This window comes from Microcaecilia unicolor, chromosome 9, assembly GCF_901765095.1.
Source record: "Microcaecilia unicolor chromosome 9, aMicUni1.1, whole genome shotgun sequence".
NCBI lineage: Eukaryota > Metazoa > Chordata > Amphibia > Gymnophiona > Siphonopidae > Microcaecilia > Microcaecilia unicolor.
Window position 1 is genome coordinate 37544786 of NC_044039.1, and position 24930 is coordinate 37569715.

General features: G+C 46.7%; 1 protein-coding gene across 1 annotated transcript in view; it reads right to left on the reverse strand.

Moving 5' to 3' along the window:
* Window positions 1-24930, reverse strand: part of LRP6 (LDL receptor related protein 6) — a 280419-nt gene that overhangs the window by 250681 nt on the left and 4808 nt on the right. Inside the window, exon 2 of the mRNA XM_030214121.1 lies at window positions 22901-23294. Within this exon, the coding sequence (XP_030069981.1) occupies window positions 22901-23294 (394 nt within the window). The remainder of the gene's footprint in view (window positions 1-22900; window positions 23295-24930) is intronic.

The window sequence follows — 24930 nt, forward strand, 5'->3', positions numbered from 1 at the left end:
CAATTCTAGAATGGTAATTGCAAACATAACTGTCATAGAATATAGCATAAACTGGCATACATCCGCCTAACTTTAGGCATGAACACTTATGCTATGCCAAAGGCTGGTATAAATGGTTGCACCTAAAGTTGGCAGTAAGTCAGAGTATTCTATAACTTATGCATTCAACTGCAAGACATGCCCCTGACCTGCCCCCTTTGTAGTTGTGCACTCCAGCAGTGCTAAGTTCCTAGAATAGCACCTAAGAGAACCGTAACTACAAATTAAAGCCACTTACACACTATTATTGGCACTTTGTTGTTAAATTAGGCACCAATTGGCTTACTGCATGCCCTAATTTGTGCACCCAACTTTATGCAAACTGGGGAAGTGTGTCCTCCTCTAGGAAAGGTCTCAGCTCTAGAAACTGAACCTTTACTGGAGGGCCATGTGAAAAAAAAATATGCCATTTCTGAGTAAACTTTCTGAAACCAATGCAGGGCAGTTGTTTTTCACATTACGCTCACAAACAGGATGATTTCTCTCTTTACATTTTTGGGTTTATTTTGCAACCAGCTGCTTCTTTCTGTTCAGCTCCAAGATCGGGTTTTGGATGCAGCTTTATCTCTGAGCTATGGTGGCCATCTATCTGGGAGGGTGTTTACTATCTTTCATTCGAGGCTTACTCTATACCAGTCATTGCTGTGAACCCACCCCAGCTGGGAGGACCTTGAACCACGCAACCTACTCAACAGTGTAGGAGAAGGAGTGCCACGTCAAAAGCACTGTTTACCAAAACGCCAAGCCGCATCTAGAAGCATCCATTTTGCCAAGTGTAAGGCCATAATCAAATCCCCCCCCCCCCTCCCCCCCCCCCCCCCCCCCCCCCCCCCCCCCCCACCCCCCCCCTCCCCCCCCCTCCCCCCCCCCCCCCCCCCCCCCCCCCCCCCCCCCCCCCCCCCCCCCCCCCTCCCCCCCCCCCCCCCCCCCCCCCCCCCCCCCCCCCCGAAGATATTGGGCTCTGCCTTTTCTAAGTTTCCTTGGCTTCCGAGTCCTCTTATCAGGTCCCTTTCTCTCTCAGGGCGAAATGGTCCTATTTCTGGGACACTCTTCCAGGTCACCCCAGGTAAGTCCAGGGGTTTCAGTTCTCTCTTCCAGGCCATGAGAGCCACTGGGTGCAGTTTCCCTTCTCTTAGGGCTTTATAGTCCAAATTCTTGGTTATTCAGAGTATACAGATTAATGTTCAGGTCAAAGTTCTTTTGTTGTTTTTTTTCTTATAAATTTTATTTTTACATTCACATAATAAACATAAATGTATTAGCAATATCTGCACTAATTAATAAAAAAGAACAAATAATGTACTACTACAGAAATTTCTCAATCATCTTTGTCCACAAATATTAGATCCAGATAATAGGAAAAATAAAGAAAAATAGAAAAAGTGGCCTAGTGGTTACAGCACCGGTCCTGCAATCCAGAGGTGGCCAGTTCAAATCCCACTGCTACTCCTTGTGATCTTGGGCAAGTCACTTAACTCTCCATTGCCTCAGGTACAAACTTAAGATTGTGAGCCCTCCTGGGACAGAGAAATATCCAGTGTACCTGAATATAACTCACCTTGAGCTACTACTGAAAAAGGTGTGAGCAAAATCTAAATTAAATAAATAAATAAATAAATAAATAATCAATGGAGCAGTAAAGAGCAAACAAACACTCGCAGCCAATATACAGCATATCTTAACTAGTGGATGCAACTATGGGAACCTCACTTACACCTTCTTTATAATTAATAAATTCTTGAAGTTTCTTTGGGTCAAAAAAGTCAATTAATCAAGTTTAGAGACACTAAACACCTACAAGGAAATTTTAACACAAATATACCACCTAAGTTGAGTACTCTTGGTTTTAAGCCCAAGAATTCTCTCCTCCTTTTTTGTGTGTCTCTACCTAAATCAGAAAAACTCGATCTTTTGATCACAAAAAAACAGCATTTTTTGTCCATTCTGTTATAACTTCTAAGGAACTTTCCAAAAATTCAGTCAAATTTAAGTCAGGTTGAAGTTGCTCTGATGGTGGTCTTGAAATTCCCATTATATATTGGGCTCGAACTATAGGCGGTTAAGCCTTCAGCCGGAGTACCCAATATTTAACAAAAATATTTTAACATGTCCAATGCTGGAATAAAGGAAAATTAGGTTCTTACCATGATAATTTTCTTTCCTTTAGTCATAGCAGATGAAGCCATTACATATGGGTTGTGTCCATCAACCAGCAAGGGGAGATAGAGAGCACTCAACTTTTCTCAGTGCCTCATGGCCAGCTAGCTCCACTGTCTCTTCAGTATTTGAAGCTTCCAAAGCAGTATGGCAAACCGCAATGGAAATAACATGAACTTTCCTCACAGCGAACGATGGCCCTTTAACAAGGGCATGAACTCAAAAAAGGAGGGAATGAACTCATCCTCCTGGAGGGAATAAACTCATCCTCCCAAAACATGAACTGGAGGAAATGAACTCATCCTCCTATAACTGTAACAAGAATCCTGAAGACTGTTTTCAGACTCCCCAAGGAAGGAATATAACTTCAGGAAACAAGAACAGCACCTAAAATCAGAATCACTGCAATACAGACAATCATACAGGGAGGGCTCATGGCTTCATCTGCTATGACTAAAGGAAAGAAAATTATCATGGTAAGAACCTAATTTTCCCTTCCTTGTCATCAAGCAGATGAAGCCATTACGTATGGGATGTAACAAAGCAATCCCTAAATAGGGTGGGAACAAGCCACACAACGCGCTAGCACCTGTGCTCCAAAACGCGCATCCCTCCTGGCAGCCACATCCAGCCTGTAATGTCGAGCGAAAGAGAGCTTAGAAGCCCATGTTGCAGCACTGCAAATCTCATGAAGAGATAGTGCTCCAGTTTCCGCCCAGGTAGAGGAAATCGCTCTTGTGGAATGTGCCTTAAAGGCTTCAGGCCTCCCTGGCCAGACAACAGATATGCTGAAAAGATAGCTTCTTTGAGCCAACGGGCAATAGTGGCTTTAGACGCTGAAGACCCTCTGCGAGGACCTGCAAACAGCACAAAAAGATGATCAGAGGTCCTGAAAGAATTTGTAATTCGCAGATACTGCAACAGAGTCCTGCGCACATCCAAAAGGTGCAACTGCCCAAATGAACCTGGAAACTCCTCCTCAACAAAGGAGGGAAGAAAAACAGGCTGGTTTAGGTGAAACGCTGAAACCACCTTAGGCATGAAGGAAGGCACGGTCCGAACCGTGACCCCTGACTCTGAGAATTGCAGAAAAGGGTCTCTACAGGACAGCGCCTGGAGCTCTGACACCCGTCTCGCCGAGGTAATGGCCACTAAAAAGACGGCCTTCAGTGTCAAATCTTTCTCTGAAGCACGCCGAAGCGCTTCAAAGGGAGCCCCCTGAAGGGCCTTCAATACTAACCCCAGGTTTCAAGCTGGACAAGGTGCCCGCACGGGAGGACGGAGCCAAAGCACCCCTCTAAGAAACCGTGCCACATCTGGATGAGCAGCTAAGGACACGCCTTCAACCTTGCCACACAGGGAGGCCAATGCTGCCACTTGCACCCACAGGGAATTATAGGCCAAGCCCGTTTGGCGGCAGAACCGCATCGGGACTCCACAAACACGTCTCTCACCGGGGCATCGAATTCTATTCAGTATCCATCTCTGATCAGGTCAAAGACCCACTGATCTGCGGAGATTTGGGCCCATTCCTCGAAAAAGAGGGAAAGTCTTCCTCCGATGACCGGAAACAAGGAGAGGGCCGGCACATCATCATTGAGAGGGTCACCCCTGAACTCCAGGCCTTGAACCGGCAGCTGCGGAACGTTTGTCCAAGCGAAAGGAGTTTCTTTGCTGAAAGCGGGCACGCGAAGTGAACCCAGCAGCACGCCCCAGGCGGTACCTTCTAGCTTCACGGAAGCGAGGTCTGTAAGAGGAGCGGACCGCCTGACCCTTAGAGGAAGGCTTCGGCCTATCTTCGGGCAAGCGCTGAGGTTTGGAATCCCCCAGGCCTTTAACAATGTTTTCCAGTTCCTCACCAAACAGGAGGCGGCCTTGAAAGGGCAACTTCACCAACCTTTGCTTAGAGGCCATGTCCGCCGCCCAATGTCGTAGCCAAAGAGTGCGGCGAGCCGCCACTGCTACAGCCATTTGCTTAGCCGAAGCTCTGACCATATCATAGAGGGCGTCAGCCAAAAAGGAAAAGGCCGACTCCATCCGCGGATCCACTTCAGATAAGGTCTCCGCTCCATCACCGGGCTGTTCCACTGCCTGCTGTAACCAAGCCAGGCAGGCTCTAGCAGCATAACAACTGCATCCAGACGCCCGAACAGTGAGACCTGCCAAATCAAAGGACCGCTTCAGAGCTGAATCAAGCCTGCGCTCTTGAATATCCTTCAGGGCAACATCTCCTTCAACAGGGAGGGTAGTTCTCTTTGTCACAGCCGTGACCAGGGCATCCACTTTAGGCATTGCAAAGCGAGCCAAATGTTCCTCACTCAGAGGGTATAATTGCCCCATAGCCCTGGCAACCTTCAAAGGTCCCTCGGGGTCAGCCCATTGAGCCGAAATAAGCTCTTGGATGGAGTCATGCAAAGGAAAGGCTCGAGCAGGCTTTCTGGTACTAGCCATCCTTGGATTAACCGAGGAGGCTGTGCCACTCCCAGGATCTTCAATCGAGAGGGCTTGTAAGGCATCTGAAAAGTGCTGGCAGCTCCTCGCGGTGGAAAATCCTCACCGCAGACGGATCATCAAGCTCCTGTGGCAATTCTGCACCCGACTCTGGCTCCTCAGCCCAAGAAGTTCTGCCAGATCCCTCAGAATTCTCATAGCCCGACCACAGGGGGGGGGGGGGAGAAGGGGGGGTGCACCACACTCAGAAGGGGAATCAGCCCTTCTGCGTTTATCAGGAGGATAAGAAACAGGCAAAGCCAACTCCAAAAGGCCAGGATCCACCGGTGGGGCAGGCAGAGGGTCCGAAGATCCCTGTGGAAGAGCTCTTTTAAGCATGCATGCCCTATGCAGCATTACAACAAAATCAGGGGAGGAAAACCGCTCCCTGATCGCCGGATCCTGCCCAGGCTATCAGCTCTATTATTAGCCTCACTCAGAGGACCCCCCCCCCCCCCCCCCCCCCCAGATTCAGGGCTCTCCGTCGCAACAGAGGCCGCGCCATGTGGAAAATCCAAAATGCTGCCAGCTCAGAGCGCGAAAGATCGCCGCTCACCATGCTCAGGCCGGCTCTACCATCTGTACAGCACGAATTACAGAGCCCCGCTGCTGATTTGCGCTTGCCACATTTAGAACAGCGCTTTACAGTCTCCGCAGCCATCGCTGAAAACGGCAGTAAAATTCAAAAATGGCGGTTCACGCCAAAAACGTCCCAATCGCGGGCCCACCCCGGAGGAGTCAGAAAACACTCTTACCTCACTAGACCGAGTATCACAGCTCCGGTCCTGCAGAAGAATCTCAAGAAAAAAACCTCTTTTCCAAGATCGCTGCGCTAAAGCGCGACGCAACTTTAATTATTTATTTATTTTAACGCTGTGAGGAAAGCAGAGGCAAAAGAGGTAAATAAAAACACTCCGGAGGCTCAGATAAGTGGGAAAGGCAGGGAAAGGCGAACCAATGTGCCTGCATCCACTGAGTGGGAAAGGACAGGGAAAAGCAAGCTAATATGTCCACATCCATGGGGGCATGGGTAAGGCAGGGAAAGGGCTGACCTATGTGCCTTCAAAATGAAGCTGCTATAGCCTCTAACACCCCGGCTAACAACTGGCAAGCCAGGAGCCACCCCCAGGCAGATTTTGATGGAGCTCGAAGAAGCTACAGCCACCCTGCTTGGGGAGATAGAGAATACTGAAGAGGCAATGGAGCTAGCTGGCCATGAGGCACTGAGAAAAGTTGAGTGCTCTCTATCTCCCCCTGCTTGTTGATGGACACAACCCATACCTAATGGCTTCATCTGCTTGATAAGGAAGCGGTGATTTAGGAAAATTGAGGAATCTCAAATTATTCCTTCTACCTTGATTTTCCAAATATTCAAGCTTACGAGTCTGAATACTTTTTCCTTAATGACTGTTAATGCAAAGTTCTGTAATTAAGTTCATTTTCTAGTAAGTCATTTTTATTAACTTGAACCTCAATTTTACCAGACAGAAGCTGATAAGCTTGTTTTAGTTCAAGACCTGTCCCCTAAAGGAGTTAGAAATCTGCAGAAGGAAAGAGTTCAAACCTTGTATTGCATCCCAGCAACTCCATTGTCACCACAGCTGGTCTCATCAAACCTCCATTCCCTCTGGTAGCAGGGTCCTGGGTAAACAAAGAAGAAGGCTGTATAGTCTATCTTCCAATGTTAAAACCTCCGGGGACAACGTGGCGACGGGTCCTTCTTGGTCAGCAAAAGAAGCTTGTCCCACATCGGGTGCCTCAGCGTGCTGCCTGTCCGTCATCGCGAAACTGCTTCCGGGTCGTGGGGGAGCTGTGCTTGAGGGAGGACTCAGTGAAACTCCCTCGATGCTGCGGTCCACGTCAACCACCGCGGGACCCATTAAAGCAGGTGTCAGCGCTATTTGCATTCGAACTCCAAAGCTCTCTAGAGTAGCCTGACGTGTGATGGGAGTTTTGATCAGGCTCGAGGAGGTAAGAGCCTTGGCTTTCCCTTTTCTTTTCCCCATTACCAGAACGGGGGAAGATTCCAAACGTTTGGCTTTTTCACAGAGCTTCAGGAGCTCAAAGAACGCACGTCTGCTCCAATCACCATCTTGGATCCTGCTCATGTTCAGGTCAAAGTTATATGTTCTCAGTTTCTCTCACAATAATAATCCACTCCACTGCCTTTCAGGAATGGGTTAGTCTTTCCCTGCCACCTCCCATGTACTCTCTGCCACTGGATTACCACCATCACCCCAGGAGTTTACCCCAACTATGATAGTATGGAGTAAACACAAATGGTCTTCCTACACTCAGCTGGAGATACCTTTTCATCCAGGGAACTTATTTCCCAGTGATGGGATATACACTCCATCACAGAACCACACCCCAGGCTCTCTCAGGAGCATGCTAACATGGACCTTAAGTTTGGTTGCTAAGTATCACCATTGTGAGATGGCTTCCCCCTCCCACTCCCACCTCATCCCCATGAGGTCAAGTGCTACTTTCATACCACCTTGAGTGAATTCCTTCAAAAAGGCAGTAAATACATTCAAATAAATAAATAAATACCTGCATGAGTGAAGCTGCAGAGTAGAGTTTGGCCCAAAAACTGAACTCAGGTTCTCTGCTGCCACCAGCGCAGCTCGCGTATTTTGTATTCTCTATTTTGTTGGGTCTGTGGAAACTGCCTGATTTTTGAATGGGAATTTCCCCAGAGATACCTTTCAAATATTTCAACGTCTATATCATGTCACCCCTGTTTCTCCTTTCTTCCAAGGTATACATGTTCAGGTCAGCAAGTCTCTCCTCGTATGGTTTGCAACGCAAATTCCATACCATTTTTGCAGCTTTTCTTTGAATCGCTTCCAGTCTTTTTACATCTTTAGCAAGATACGGCCTCCAAAACAGAAAACAATCCATCCCCCTTATCATTTGGTCACCCTTTCCTGAATCTTTTCTAGTTCTGCTATTTCTTTTTTAAAATGGAGACCAAAACTAAACACAATATTCAAAATGCAATCACAGTATAGATCTATGCAAAGACATTACATTATCTATTTTATGCTCCAATCCTTTTTGAATAAATTCCCAACATGCTGCAGACTGAGCTCAGGATTTTAATGCATTGTCCACAGTCACCAAAATCCTTTCCTGGATACTTACTCCTACTATGGACAAGTACTGTATAGATAGGATTGATTTTCCCTAGGGCATCATTTCACACTTGTCCACATTAAATTTCATCTGTTTTGATGTCCATTTCTGTAGTCTGGCAAGGTACTTCTGTAATTCCCTCAGGGCTTGATGTAACAGACATGTGTCGAAGCCATATGCTGACAGCATACGGCTTGCTAACACAAGTCTAACACAATTTTAGCTTCCCAATGCAATAAGCAAATAGAATGCAAATTACCACTGCATTAAAAAGTGTGCACTGTCAGAAAAAATAGCATATACCACTGAGGTAACTGTGCCCATTTTCTGCAAATGTCTCCCTTCCTGTTGGTGCGCAAGCGCGGACTGGTTCACATACTGAGAGGAAGAGATAATTATAAAAATAAATCCTGCTGGACTCCTGGGTCCCCTCTTCTTCTCTCCCCCCCCCCAACCCAATAACCCTTACAAAAAATTTCCTGGTGGTCTAGTGGATACCCTCCTGTCCCATAGACCCTCCCATTTCCCTGACCCCCAGAGATGAACCCAAATCTTTCACCTGTTCTAAACACCCAAAACAAAAATCCATGGTAATCTAGTACAGTGCTTCTTAACCTTATCCTGGAGGCATGCCTAGCAAGTCAGGATTTTTAGGCGCACCACAATGAATATGCATGAGAGAAGTTTTAATACTGTATAACCAAGATCCAAGACAGCAATGCCCTCTGAAGCAGACAAATATGGACCCTTGCCCATAGACCCAACTCCAGAGTCGTAGCCATGGAATCAAGGCGTTAAAGGTAGTCCTAAGCTTCAGGGGCTGCCTAAACAAAGAACTCTCTTCCACGCATATAACTTGAACATGCACTCCTCTGCACTGGATTGAAGCACACGCCAAGGTATTCCAGCTATTGAAAAGGTATCAGATATTTCCTGGCATAATTGTGTTAGTCTCTGAGAAAACGTGACTAAGCTGCAGATCCAAAATGATGAGAATGCTTATGGATCCACCACATGAAAACACCCAATCTGAAAGTTACATGTTTGAACTTCTGTCGTGTTAGAAATCATTTGCTCTAATAAAATTCATTAAACCTCTTTTTTTTTGTTGACTAATTTAGTCACTTTTTCCCCAGAGACAGTCATAATTTACTACCCAGCCAAGCCAAGCCAACAGGAGGGAGGATCAGAGCCACCATCAAATCCACTTTTTAGCTTGGATCAACCAGTCATTTAAGTAGGGATGCACCGCCACTGCCACCACTACCATGACCTTGGAAGAGATCTGGGCACTGTTGTCAGACCAAAGGGCAGAGCACGGAACATGCCAGGCCAGGACACAGAAATGCAAGAGACACCTGCAAGACTCCTGTACTGCAATATGAAGATTGTTACTCTGTTAGACCTAGCAGAGGCATAAGCCTTGGTCAGGATGAGTAACTATCAGCGGCCTTAGAGTCTTCAAACAGCACCACAGGACACGGAGAAGTGTATATCCTCTTCAGATCCAAAATGGGTTGGTAGGAACCACACTTTTTGGGGACTATAATATAGATGGAGTAATGTCCCTGCCCCTGTTCCTGGTAGGGTAGCCAGAGGAGCTGCCACAGGGTAACCTCTGCTGTCTCTCTTTTTTTGTGTGTGTGTGTGTGGGGGGGGGGGGGGCACAGGGAAACACCATAAAGGCATCCAAAACAGATTTGGCAAATTCCGGAGTGTACTCTGTTGCACTGCCTCCAGGACCTACTGGTTGGAGGTGATGGCCCACTTGTGCTAGAAACCTCTGAGGAGCTCTGCTGATCCTCACTGGGGATCCTTAGCTGCCAAAGATGATGAGGTTCTGGTATCCCTTGCCCTTTGGGCTGCCCCCTCTCCCCAAAAGGGCAACTTCTGGGCCTTCAACAATACCAGAACACCCGAAGAGCCCCTGCTAAGACAGTACGAGCCCCTGTCCTTTGAACAAGACCTATTCCCAGAAGTGCTACACACAGTGCAAGGGTGGTCTCTGGGAACCATCAAGGCCTAGCCTTCCTAGGACCTTCCCCAAGTCTTCACTGAACAGTAACCATCAGCTTGCTGAAAACATGCTCTTGAAGCCGCACCAGTCACCCTTGCTACAGCTACAGCCATCTGCAGGCCACCACCACCAAAGCTACAGCGCAAGAACAGATACAGATGAGATCACATAAAAGCTCATCCACCAGAAAGGCCCTAAACACACCACTTCCAGGGACTCCAGCAAGAGGGTGCAAGCCACATAAGCTTCTGTACACAGAGGCCTGAACCCCCAGCTACCATGGAGGAAAAGGCATGTTTGAGAAGCTGCTACACTTTACTGATGTGGGCATCTTTCAGTGCCGAACCTCCTTCAACTGTAATAGTTGTCCTCTTGGTTACTGCCACGATCAAGGCATCCACCTTAGGGAAATGGAACAATCTGTCCAGTTACTCACATGGCATCAAGTACAACCTGCCTGAGAGCTTCGTGCCTACAGGATACCCTCCAGTGCCCCCCTCCCATTTAGCCAGGACCATCTGGTACAGGGTCCTATGAAGTAGTAAAGCCTCAGGAGGCCTCCAGAGGCCCTCGAGGAGGGGGTCCCCATCCAAGGGCTCCGCAAAGGCTGTAGCCGAGATCCGCATGGAAGCAGTCACCGAGTCAAAGCTCTTCCTCTTGTGAAAGGTCCACTAGATGCAGGGAGGCAAGCTCTCATGGAGAGTTTTTGACGCACTCTTCATCCAGCCCCATTGAAGCACTTTTCATCAAGCCCAAAGAGTCCAAGTAGGGATGCAAGGAGAATTAGGGCCCGGTTTAGGTCCAAATCCATAGTGTGCCACCAAAGCCTCCCTCACACACTCAGCTAAGGCCTAAAGCCATTTGGGCCCCTGCAGTTTTCCTGGTGTCCCCCCAGTACTGGTAATTGGAACAGATAGGCAAGGACCCCTCTCCCACCTCAATGACACATATCCCTTCATGTGGATCCACGCTTTGGCAGGATGGAGGCAAAATTGTCACCATTCTTGCCAAAGATGGAAGAACCGCAGCAAGTATGGTGAGGCTGGAGAAGGGGAAAGGATCTCAACAACACCATGATCCCCCTCTGGCAGCTCCTTTGAGGACATGGGAAGCTTAAATTGAGCACAGGAGGCAATAGGAAGCCAGCAGAAGTGCTCAGCCACTGGTTCCCACAGGCACCACACAGATGACAACTGGGGATTACACACCCTCTGGATCCAGATCCCAAAAGCTCACCTCACCAGATAGAGTCCTGTTACTTCTCCTGAATGGCTGGAACAAGTACCACACACCGCTGAGCTGCTTTCGGTGCCTTTTTTTTTTTTTTTTTAACAACTTTATTTCCCCAACAGCAGCTAAGAGAAAAAAAAAAAGCTGACTAATCAATTGGGGGGAAAAAAATTTCTTCTAAGCTGCAGGGCATACTGAGGAAGAGGGACCTCCCTCCCTCCCCCCCCCCCCCCCAATTGACAGGGGCTCCATGGGAATATCCACCAGCAAGTTTCACCAAGTGAAAAGTCACGAGCTAAGGCTTGGGGCTGCAGAGGAACAAAAACCCTCTGGGTTCAACCGAGTGAAGGATCATGGCCCAAAGCCCAGGACCAACACCAACCAAGAGACTCTGCCTCAGAGGATGTAGATGTGGACTGTGCCCGGGGAACCAGGTTTGTATCAAACGTGCCACACCAATCCAACCTATACCATCTACTGGAGTAGAGAAATACTGCAAGGTCCAAGCAGACTCAACCCATTGATCTAGTCTAGTCTAGCAGGATAAGGAATCTTCATTTGTAAGGTAACCATGATCCTGTTTTGCTCAGAAAACGAACAAAGCTTTGCCAAAAGCATATTAATGATGCCTCTCTTTTCCATGTGGTGTTGAAGTCAAGATGAGCATGTGGAAAATACAAAATCCATGCACATGCATGATTTTGGCCATGTTTGATGGTATTTCTAAAGTTTCAATTTTGTTAAATTATATTGTAATTTCTTTTTTAAATAGAGATTAGGCCACTATTTGAAGCTCACACTATGAATGCTATATTCATGAATGTGACAGCGACAGCTATCTGTGATTCGAAGCACAGCACTGAAGCTCCCCAATTTCCATAACTTGCAAAGAGGGACAAGTAGTAGGAGCTTTGAAATATGTGCAATTTTCCCTCAGACATGAAATAAGAACTGAAATGAAAGGGTGAGGATTTAATTAGCAAATGGCTCCCAGAAATGCAGGGAGAGCAACACTCTCCTCACCTCTGTCTGAACTTGAACTCATGTCCTGGGACTCCCAAACCACAGTCCAGTATTCCAACCACTAGATTGCTCTTGCTCCACTAAATGCATACAGATGAATAAATCACATTTCTGATAAAATAGGATGGGAAGCAAACTATTACATGCAGACAACAGGTTTCATGGCAAAAGCTATAAATCCCATGCGGATTAAGTGGCTATGTTGATCTTTTTCTGGTTACTTCTCAGCATGTCAAAGATAGAGGCTTCATTGATCTTGCCTCCAAACACACAAAGCACGTGTTAAACTTCAAATCCTTCTGATCATACTTACATAATGAAAAGCGTGAAAATGTATTTTCAATACCTCAGGTTACAGTGATACAGATAAGTGAAAAAAAAAAAGGTCACATATAGCAATTACCTCTATTAATATGCAGGAGTGTACTGGGCAAAAATCACTCACACACATTCTCAGTTATTCTTCAACTTGAGGACATACATTAATGTGAAAGCAGGCCAGGCAACATTTCTGGGACATGCAAAAATCTAAAGCAGGGGTTCTCAACCCAGTCCTCGGGACACACCTAGCCAGTAAGATAGTCAGGATACTCACAATTAATATGCATGAGTTAAATATGCATATTCACTGTGGGTATCCTGAAAACCCTGACTGGCTAGGTGTCACCTGAAGACTAGGTTGAGAACCCCTGGTCAAAAGGCTATTTAAGATTCAGATGGCTGTTAAAATCATTAAGGGGTCCTTTTATCTGCACTAGAAAGCAGCCCATACTGCAATTAGCGACACCATGCACCTGAACAATAGCCGCAGTCTTTTTTTTTTTTATATATATATATATATAATGGCTACACACTAATTTCCCCATTAGCACGTAGCCCCGCCAGGAGCCCTTACCACCACGCTATTCCTGCGGTAAATCAGGTAGCGTGCAGTAATGTACCTGCACTACCTGATTAGGGCAGGCATACCTACTTTCCACCCCCAGACACGCTTCCTGTGGCAAAAAAACAAAAACATTTTTACTGCAGTATTTTTTATTTTATTTTTGTTACAGTTGTACCCCGCGCTTTCCCACTCATGGCAGGCTCAATGCGGCTTACATGGGGCAATGGAGGGTTAAGTGACTTGCCCAGAGTCACAAGGAGCTGCCTGTGCTGGGAATCGAACTCAGTTCCTCAGTTCCCCAGGACCAAAGTCCACCACCAGTAGTGTGTGCTGCTAGCCAAACTACCACAGAATGCTTCAGTATGTCCCACAGTAGGCCTGCGTTAAGCCTACTGCACCGTAGTAAAAGGGCCCCTAAATGAATGAAAAAGAAAAATCTTACTATCTGAGGTGCTGTTGGTGTTTGAAGTTTCTGAATCTCCTGATCAGTAGAGGGTGCTGCTGAAGTGCTCTCCATCCTGAATACTCCAGACATTATGCCTAGATGGTATGTGTATTGTTGCCTGCTATTACGATTACAGGGAAGTCTCCTGGGCAATGCTGCTTCATTGGGAGGGGGAGGCAAGTGCTAAACCAGGCATGAACTAAAAAAAAATATACTCAACCGAAAGGGAAATTCAAAAATATGACAAAGCAGCAGCAATAATGAAACAAATATATATTTGAGTGATTCAGAGTGCTGCCACTTGAAGACTTCCTTTTTTTTTTTTTTTTTTTTTTTAAGAATGAACTATAAAAGATGTACAGAGTTAACAGCAGGGAGAAAAATGTGTTTGTTCTTGCACAAATACACAGCATGTAAAGGTCACAAATTGACAAATCACATCCAATTTCTCCAACTGCTTACTTTAAAAGAAAAAAAAACCCTGCTGTATCTTCTAGAAGACAGCAGCCACCACACATTGAAAATTAACGAGTTAAGCAAACAGCAAGGCACCAGCAGCTAGCTCATCTGTAAAGTTTGCAGTGGTTTAATGAAAAATATCTTGCATTCAAGATACATTAAGTAAATCTATTACACTCAGATTACACCACCATTCTGTTTCTACACTGGGCAGCTGTCCCATCATATTGCAAGACCTATTCTGTCCCACTGTGTCAGCTGCAGCTGGTGGCTGTAAATAAACCTCTGGTAAAGAGGGGAGAAAGAAGGGGTGTTTAATTACCCCTGTCTGGGCACTCCCTGGATGCCCTTTACTTTTTTTTTTTTTCTTTTAAAGGCTAGGGTTGGGGGGAGAAGAGACAGACACCCAAGATGCTTTAAGTATAGGTACTGCTCACATCAATTCCTACTTCAAAAGAGACAACATTGACAAGACCTAATCCTTTAGCAGATGAACATTCCTGCTGGCTGAAAATTGTCCCCTAAAATAGGTTTCCCCAAATACTTTTATTACTTCCTGAATACATGGTACTTGGAGGATCTTTAACAGGGCTACCATCAAATGCTAAAACACTAAGGGCCAGTTGCACTAGACTTAAGGAGCCAGCAACCTGGTTTTTAAACTGGTTCTAGCCAGTTTATCGCACAAGTAGTAAACCGGGACATGCACAAAAGGGTTCTCCGAGCCATTTTCCTGTCACAGTAGCAGCTAACGAAAACGGAATGCAAATGAGCTAATTACTATTATAATATGAATGTGATGCACTATCGTTTCCGACCCCATGCACCGTGAAAAACCTAACGGGAGGTCTGCACCTCTCATGGGGCTGCTGTAAGCGGGACCCATGCAGAGGACGGACGCCCATCGCAAAAAACTGGAAGAAAAAAAAAGTCCAAGTGCTCGTCAGGGACATCCTTTCAAGTGCTACCACTTGGACATCCTTCATTCAAAAAAACAAACAAACAAACAAAAAAAAGGACGTCCCTGACGAACACTTGGACGTTTCTTTTCTTCAGATTTTGTGATGGGCGTCCTTCTCCTGGATGCGTTTTTCTTACGACTAAGGTGCCCGAACCAAAATGACCACCGCCGGAGAGAATCGGGGATCAGGACGTGCGAGGATGTCCAAATCAAAACTATTTGGATGTCCCTTTCGATTATGCCCCTCCAGTTCTCTCTCAGCCAATCACAGCACATTTAGCTGTCACTGGTGTCAGCTAAATACACTGTGATTGGCTGAGAGAGAACTGGAGGGGCATAATCGAAAGGGACGTCCAAATAGTTTTGATTTGGACATCCTGATCCCCGATTCTCTCCGGCGGTGGTCATTTCGGTTCGGGCACCTTAGTCGTAAGAAAAACGCGTCCAAGAGAAGGACGCCCATCACAAAAAGAAAAAACGTCCAAGTGCTCGTCAGGGATGGATTTTTTTTTTTTTTTTTTTTTTTTGAAGTGGACGTGTATGAAGCAGTCTTTGGCATACGCAGAGCAGCCAGCATAATGCTTGGCTGCTCTGCGCATGCTCAGCTGGCTGACTGGCTTCCCCTCCTTAGGATGGAAATCGTGTGCAAATGACCTAACAGTGAGCAGCTCATTTGCATGCGATTTCCTTCATGCATGCCCGTTTTTTACTGATTCGCTAAGGGATCGGTAAGGGAAGGCTCTTTCCGTGGAGTTAGTGCATCGTGTTCTTAATGAAATTTCAGCCAACAAAAGCCTCATACTTTTAAAAAGTTTGTCTCCCATTTCTGCACTTACAACAGCAGTAGCCCTCGAGAAACAAGATCTTGGAAGGGTGGGGAGTGTGTTCTACAACAGATTCTTTCAGCTCTGTCATTCAAGCAAAGCAGTAACCATGAAGGGGGGGGGGGGGGGGGAAGACTGCTCAGAGCTGTTAAACTGCAGCAATGCATAAAGACAAAACAGGCATTTGTTCAGTGCTGCACCAAGGATTGTACATGGGCCAAAAGGCGGCTTAGCGTGGATACATAGCCTTCAGGGCACCATGATGGTGTTGCTACGCTAAACATGAGTTACCAGCTCTTAAAGCCATCAGAATTTAGTGAAGAATAAATACACACCCCACATTTTCAACAAGACTGGTGTCTGCTGAATTTTACTTGGGAATCAGCGACCAAAAAAAAAATGCTTTTGCCAAAATATGAGAAAAGCTGAAATCAATATTTCAACTGTGTTCTGGGATTGTGTTTTCATTTTCTGCTAGTACAGTTCACATTCTGAATACCCATTTCTGATCCAAGCACAAGTAAAATATGAGATACTCTCTAATTTTGTAGACTAACAAATATGCAAATAAAAGATTCTTGAATAGACTTATCTAATGACTGAAGCCTTGACAACTGACAAGATTGCTCATAAGTTTCACACTCAGGTGCTAATACATCTGCTTTGTGTGGTAGTAGCTGTAGTAGTGAACTCAGTGTGAATCCTGCGATAGTGATTTTTTTCCTTAATTGACATCAATCCTGGAGCTTGCAAACCAATCATGGCCCTGACTGCCTGCAATTCTACTTGAAGCTCTCAGATGACTGAAAGTGGGGGTGGGGGAAGGGTACTACTGTCTGGAACAGAACTGAACTGACAGGATAGCTACACTGAGCAAAGCACTCTTGGCACTGCTGCAGAGACTATCCCCTACCTCCTGAAAAAGAAACCTCTAAGAGGAGAGCATGGGGCTACCAGTTCTGTTTTGGAGAGAAGTGCCCAGTATACATCTGCTGGGGTGTCAATGAGCTATGGGAGAAAGACATAACACAGAAGAATATTTTGTAAAAGACCTAATTACATTTTTTTCAAAAAGTATTTCAAGGGCAACAATCTAATCACTCTCATGTTCTCATGTTTATTCACACTTATTCAATATGCTCTTCAGCCAGACCAGACACTCTACCCAGGTGGTTATGTGTATTGTTGTCTGCATTAGGATTACAGGGAAGTCTCCTTGTTGGTTTACTCAGCACTGATCCTTCAATGGGGGGGGGGGGGGGGGCAAGCACACAACACACTAACTGCAACTGCCTTCCTTCCCTCCCTATTCTTACCCCACCCCAGCCAGCAGAAAAGTATAGTTATGTACCTGTAACATAGGTTTCTCCATTGACAGCAGGGTAAATCAGCCACATATAGGTGACGTCATCCGACGGCTCCCATTGGATGGAAAAAGATCTCCAATAGCTCAGAGGGTTTTTTTTTTTTAAACCTTCTGAGCATGTGTAGACTTCCCCCCTCCCCTATAGCTAGGAATGCCCAGGTATTCCCCTCCTGCTCCAGTTTGTCACTAGCTAGTGTGGGATCGGCATTGAGGGGAGGAGGGTGGGTTGTGTGGCTGACTTATCCTGCTGTTCACAGAGAACCAACATTACAGGTAAGAAACTACTTTCTCCTAGAACAAACAGGATGCGTCAGCCACATATAGGTGACTTCCTAGCCGAGGGGTGTGCTCGACTCTGTCATGGTGACCTTGTAGTTGCGCAGCCCTCGAATAGCTGTGGTAGGCCGAGATGACCAGTGTAAGAAAAGGGAAAAGTAGGAGTTGCCCTGGTGCTTGGTTCGCATGCAACTGCTTTTATATACCAACAACCTGGGGTGTTCAACATCTCTGCTTTGTAAAAGGTAGGTACGACTAAAAAGGAATAATCTGCAACAATGTGCAACAACGGAATAACTAGCATCAACGTGCAACAACTTGTAACATAACACGGTAGAAAGGACTGACCTCTGACGAGCTGCTTCAAAGCCTTGTGTGGAGTGATAACAACAAGAACGGACAATGCAACTGGAACTGGTTCAAAAGGTTTAGTGTGCGCCCATGGGAAGTTCTAGTTCTAGAGTGTCTTTTTAGCCCCGGCATATTGTCAGGTCCATGCTGTTGTCCCATGGGCCCTGTGGCAGGTACTGGTCTGGCCTTAGTGCGGCTTGTAGTACTGTGCCGCTGAAGGAGGTCGGTGCGAGGAAGAGTGTTGAGGCAATAGTGTTGCACAAAAGGTATGAACAGAAAACCAAGTGGCTGCGGTGCAGATGTCGGTGTTGAGTGGAGGTGCACTACTGTGGTGGCTAAGGCTCTGAGTTGATGAGCGTGAGCCCCCATCAGCGACTGTAGGTCAGCCCTTTCATAGGTGAATGTGACGAATTGCTCTATCCGTTTGGAGAGGGTACGTTTGGTAACTGGTAGGCCGGGCCTATTGGAGTCATAAGATGCAAATAGTTGGGAGGCAGAGTCCTGATCTGTTTTGTGGTCCCAAGGGCCCTCACACAGTCCAGAGGGTTTCGCTGATGCTGCTCTAATGCGTCGTTTGGGGGGGGGGGGTGTAGAATGCAGGATGAACGATGGATTGGTTGAGGTGGAAGGCCAATACCACTTTAGGGAGGAATTTAGGGTGGGCTCTCAGCACTGCCCAGTCTTCAAGGAGTATTGTATAAAAAAGGTAGTCAACCAGCGCTTGGAGCTCGCTGATGTGTCTGGCCGAGGTGATAGTGGTGACAGTTTTCCAAGTTAGGAACTTGGTGGCCACTTCCTCCAGTGGTTCAAAGACGGGAAGGATGAGCTGACGTAGTACGTGTTGAGGTCCCAAGTTGTCGGCGGTGGTCTAACTGGTGGATGTAACTTGGTTAGGCCTTTCATGAACCGAGCCACCAGGGGATGGGTAGAGACAGGTCTGTTGTCTACACGGTCATGGTAAGCCACAATGACGCTTAGGTGTACCTTGATGGATGCAGGTTCAAGGCCTCCTTCAGACAGGGCCAACAGGTATTGTAAGATGGTTGGAATGGAGCAGAAGAAGGGTTCAAGCTGAATGGTGGAGCAACATATGCAGAAACATTTCCATTTGAAGGCATACGCCCATCTTCGGGCTGCTAGCAGGATTGTTCAATGTTGGTTCAACATCCAGGAAGTCAGTCCCAGCGTTAGGAGGTCATGGTGAAGAGTGGACCTGCTGTCCTGGGTGATGAGGTCTGCAGTTTCGCGGAGGCGACAAGGTGGGCGGGTAGCCAGATACTGGCAATAGAGGGACCAGGGTTGTCAAGGCCAGAACCACCGAGGCTCTGTCGCAGATATCTTCAGTAGGGTTTTGGCAATCAGCTGTGTCAGGGGGTAAGCATAGAATCGTCCTTGATTCCATTCAAGCGAGAATGCATCTGCACAGAGGCATTGCTGGGAGGGTCGTTAGGAAAAGAAGTTGGGACACTTTGCATTGTGCTCTGTGGCAAAGAGGTCGATGGCATGGGTTCCCAATTGGTGAAATAGGTCCCTGGGTGTCTTGGGGTTGAGGGACCATTCGTATGGATCTAGTTTCCAGCTTAGATTGTCAGCCAGTCCGTTCTCCTCTCCTGGCAGCTAATGGAATTAGAAAGTCTGAGCCTGTACCTCCCCTCCTTGTTGATGCAGAACACTGCAACTTGGTTGTCCATTTGAAGGGGAGGACTGTCTTGCCCACAAGTATGCCCCCCATCCATGATGCGAGGTGTTTGTGGTGACGGTCATCTGATGGGGTGGTACTGTAAATGGTTTGCCCCTGGTGAGGATGGTCTGGGATATCCACCAGGCCAGTAATCTGAGGGTGGATTGCAGAATTGGAATTTGGAGTGAGAGGCTGTGTGTGTTGATTCCAGTGCTGGCACAAGTGCCACTGAAGTGGTCGCATGTGTAGCCTGGTGTGCTGGATGACTGACTGCTGCTGCCATATGGCCAAGGAGGCACAGAAAGGAACAAGCTGATGTCTGCTTGCAAGAGGAGATGCATTGGGCCATGTGGGAGATTATAACAGCATGCCTGGATGGGAGGAAGGCCTTGGCCTGGATTGTGCGGATTTCTGTCCCAATGAACGTGAGAGTCTGGGACCGTGTCAGGTGGGATTTTCGGAAGTTAATGAGGAAGTCCAGACTGTGAAGGAGTGATTCTGTCCTCCGGAGTGAGGTCTGCATCTCCTGAGGCGAGCGTCCCACTATGAGCCAATCGTCAAGGTATGGGAAAACACAGTTACCCTGTCAACATAGCTGTACTGCCGCTACAGTGACACATTTGGTGAACACCCACAGTGTGGCTGAAAGTTCGAATGGGAGGACCTTGTACTGGTAGTATTTGTCCAGTAATTTTAAGAGGAGGTATTTCCTCTGTGATGGTGCATGGGTGTATGTATGAATGCATCCTGGAGGTCCAGGGCAGCAAGCCAGTTGTCGGGCTGGATCAGAGACAGTATAGTCCCCAAGGAGTGCATGCAGAAGTGTTCCTTGTGAATGCAGTTACTCAGCCTGCGGAGGTCCAAGATCAGGTGGCTTCCCCTTGTCCAGGGTCTTGGAGTCCTTCCTCGGTGGCACAGAGGAGCTAGTGCTCGAAGTCCTGCATCACTTGAGAGCAGAGGTGATGACAATGGACTTGTGGGGTAGCTGGCTTGTCGAAACCCGAAGTGGAGTTCAAATCTTTTGGATGTTGGCAGACCCGAGAAGGGTTTGCGCCAAATTCTGTCCTTGCAGTCCAGGAGTGTTTGGTATACTGGGATCGCAATTGAGTGTAGGGTGACTCCAGGCATTGCAGGAGCCCTTGCTGGCCACTGGGTGGGTCCGTCATCCTGTCCGTGGGGAGGTTGAGGTGGGTGGAAAGCTTCTGGAGGAATTTGGGGTAGACTAGGTCTTCCTGGTGCATTTGGTGGTGGGGGGGGGGGTTGTTCAGTGTTACTCCCTGTTGTGGTGCTGGATCATGTCTGTGGTGAGGAGGGAGGTGTTTTGGATGGTGAGTAGTCCAAATTGTAGCCCCCAAGGAAGCTGGATTTGGAGTCACTGTAGTAGTCCAGGTGAGGTCCTGTAGGTGGTTCGCTCCTAGCCATGTTTTGTGCATCAAGGGGAAGGGGGGGGGGGGGGGGGCAGGCTGCGGCGGGTTCTGCTGCTGAGTAAGGAACTATGCAAGGAGCTGTAGAAGTAGTTTCTGGGTCTGCTGGTCCACGTTGTTGTGGGTTGTAGCCGGTGGTAGCCCTTGGTGGTACTGGGGGGCAATATGAGGTGCTGTGTCCTGGAGACTGCAGGGCGTGCGAGGACCAGCTTGATGGTCGCCCAGAATCGTGGACATCCTAACTCTATGTGGGCGGTGGGGAGACCGAGGGTGAGCAGAAAAGCGGAGTACCTGCGAATGTGGTGGCGCTTCCTGTGGCTGCTGTTCTCCTACTGGTGTCCATGTCTAGAGGCAGAATGAGAAGAGGATTTTTGTCCATCTCTTCTGTGCTGGTGGCTCCTGCTGTGGAAGGGGCGGTGCTGGAACAATCTGGGATTGGCTGCATTCACTGTTAAGCGCAGCTTGCATGGGCGGGGCCAGGAGATGCAGCTGGTTGCACTCTGGTAGCAAGGCCCTGAAGAGGGGAAGTTCCCCCTACAGTAGCAAAGATGCAAGCGAGGCCCTGGGGCGAGGGAATCAATCCTGTGGCAATGGGGCTAATCACAAGCCCAGGGAAATAGCGGGAAGGGTCAGAACGATCGTGATGGACGAAGGTCCCGGATCGCTGGCATTGATGGGCAGCAACACATGTTGTATAAGCTGCAGCAGTTGTGGGGGGGGGGGGGGGGGGGAGACATACCGGCATCAGGGGTATGGTTGGTAGCTCCAGTCTGCCTTTCTGCTTTAACTAGTCCCAGAGGGTGCGCTTCCTTTGTTTATGTGCGTGCGGAGACATGCGGGCACAGTGCAAGCAAGGCTGTGTTTCATGAGATGGCCTCAAGCACCGGACGCACAAATCATGTGGGCCCATGGTGCTAATATTCTTGTTGCAGCCCAGGCACTTCTTGAAACTGGCTTTGTTTTTCTCCAGCATAATTAAAGGTAAGATGGGTATCTTCAGTACTTGGTGGAAAGCAAAGGAAAAAACTGACCGTTGGGAACAGTGGAAATCGTAGACTGGAGAAGGAAGGGGAAACACCTGTGCGTTCCTAGCTATAGGGGAGGGTAGGGGGAACTCTACAAAAGCTCAGAGGGTTTGAAAAAAAACACACACAATTCTGAGCTATTAGAGAACTTTTTCTGGCCAATGGGAGCTGTTGGATGATGTCACCTCTATGTGGCCCACGTATCCTACTTGTCCTAGGAGAAATACTTGAATCCCCTTCACTTCAATTCAGGGAGACAGAAGTTCCAGAGCTAGTCCTCTGGCCCATTTTAATGGAAATGCAAAGGAAAAGACTGCTTACTGGCACACCTTTACTGGAATGTAGCTATGGTTGCAGCACTGTCATGGGTCTCCCAAGTTCATGCACCATTATATGATTTTGAGCATACATGCCCTGCAGTCAACCTCAGATTGCTATGTATTTGTCAAACAGGTAGCAATCATATGAATTCTCTTATACAGTGCTGTACATAAACCCATGATACAGAAAATCATATAGGCAAAACATAATTCACAATTGCCCCATAAGTACTATAAATGTTCATTCTCAAAGCAGCATAATTAGAACCTTTTTACCATGGTTGTAACACTCAAAATGAGAATTTTTGTGTTCTCTCTCTCTCTCAGGTCTCCTCTCTTGACTAACAACTGGATAAGTACCTCTGTACCACCTGCATGCCAGCAGGGGGGGGGGGGGTATGTACAAATACTCTCCCTCCTTCCCAGAGTCTCAGCACAAACTTTATATGCAATGGGATCTAACTGGCATACACAGCTTAAGGGGTCATCAACCATGTCTAGCACACATGAAGCAATTTGTAACTGTTTTGCTAATGCCTCCAAAAAGGTACAGAGGTTTTTAAACTATTATGTTACAACTGTAGCTGTGTCCTAAAATACACAAAGCCATTTTAACTTTTTTACCGTGTCCTAAGTGGTAAGGTTTAATGGTAGTATTTCCTGAATTGTAGAACTGTTTCAGCTATCATCTTCTTAAAGATTGCAAGAACAAGCACACCATAAAGAACTTTAGAAGACAAATGCAAACAAACTTTCAAGGCTGTGGAAGTGAGAGAAAATAAGCTTACCCTCTTCCAGGATCCAAGGCAATGGCTCTAGGTTGATCCAATTCTTGCCAAAATAACACCTTCCTCAGAGATCCATCAAGATTAGAAACTTCAATCCGATTAATTTCAGAATCTGTCCAGTATAGTTTTTCCCCAAGCCAGTCACAAGCCAGTCCATCAGGTGACACAAGGCCTGAAACAACCACATTTTGCAAACTCCCTGTTTTGTTGAATTCTATCCGTTTAATGGCTTCTTCACTAACATCACTCCAGTATATTAAGCCCTGCACAAACACATAGTCCACAGCAGCTGCATCCTCCAAACCACTGACCACAACAGTGGCATTTCCTTTTCCACCAGCGGCATCCACCAACTGAAGGTCACGTCGATTGGCATACAGCAAGAGAGGTGATGCTGAGAGAGGGGGGGAGGAAGGAAAAAAGACAAGTTACATTCTTTCATTACATTACAATGTATCAAGAAGTTACACATAAGGCAAGTCTGGGTCTTGAGCCAAGAGGTTCCAACCACTTGTTATTCAAGTATATCATAATAGTGCTACAAGGCATACCCACATCTTTAAAGAGACAGCACATTTCCTGCACCTTGGAGCTTGCAATCTAGTCAATGCAGATGCAAACAAAGTTGAGTTGAAACAGAGCAGCCACTACTGGGAGAACTAAATCAGGGAGGGGTCAGTTAACTGATACACCTCAGTTATGACTAAAAGGGTTTCATATCACCAATAAACTGTCAGATTACACACCCTAGCAATCATAGAAAAGCATTTCCAGACGGCAGCTTCTGCTTTCTTACAATAAGTACCTCATTTCTGACATAAGGCCTCTAAACCCTTTTAAATGTAAGATGAAATACTTGCTGAAATCAGTGACAAAAAAAAATGTCTGTGGGTGCACAGATACTAGAATAAAATATAGAAAACCACCCTAAGCTCTAAAGCAAGGCCTCTCAAGTGAGTCTGGTTTTCAGGATATCAACCATAAAAATTAATGAGACAGATTTGCAAACAACGGAGGACTACTAGACTGGTTTGAGAAAAGTGTTCTAAAAAAAAAAAAACACTCCACGTGTGTACCAGAGTCATCTCAGCTCAGAGTAGCTTTCAAGGCGAGCTCCACTAAAAGCCAAGTCATTCTATAAGCTGTACCACAGTTTTAAGTGCTTTTTTTTGCAAAGTTTTCTACAAAATAAAAGATTCAATTTTAAAACACATTTGTACAAACAGAATAAAAACCAAGATTAAAGAAGCCAATGAGTAAAGAAAAAGAAGGGAAACTGTTCAGTGAAAAGGTAACACGGATAGCTTTGCAATTATGTAACAAACATAATTGTAACAGACATATTAGAAGGCAGCAGTGAAGATGAACATCAGATTGGTGTAATTTTCTCTTCCAACCAATTAAAGGAAACCTTGATCTCTGAGTAGGTCTTAATAATTGTATCTATACACAAGGACGCCAAGAGACAAAGCCGGGCCTGGGGCAAAATACCCCCCCGATCGCCCCACTTACCTGTCCTGCTCTTGTCACTATTCACAGCAAAAAATTCACCAAGGCCTGGCATTAGGATGGCTCTCCTTTTCCTGTGTGCAACAGCGCCAAAGAGCAAAGTCCTTCCTTCCTCCTGATTGCCTGCTGCGTCCAAAGAGGCTGATTGGGCATGGCAGGAAGGAAATACTCCGCTCTGCAGTGCTGCCACGCAGAGGAACAGGGAATAGGAGAGCAATGCTAGCGACTATTTTGACTTAACATCGTACACAGTAAATGACGAGAGATAAAGCCCCATATGGTACATCCAGTCATAGTAATAGAATTTTTTCAGATCAAACAATGGCTAGCCTTAACCCAAATGTTCCCATAATAAGCTCTCATATGGGAACGCTGGGCACTAATGGGTTAAGATGATAAGGCATCTTGAGTTGATAAAGAAGTATATTCTTAACAGAACCATGCTGTCCACATTTTACAGAATTATTTTGAGTGTTCTTATTCAACTGAATCATGGCAGTCCACCTCTTCCTCCTTTTTCA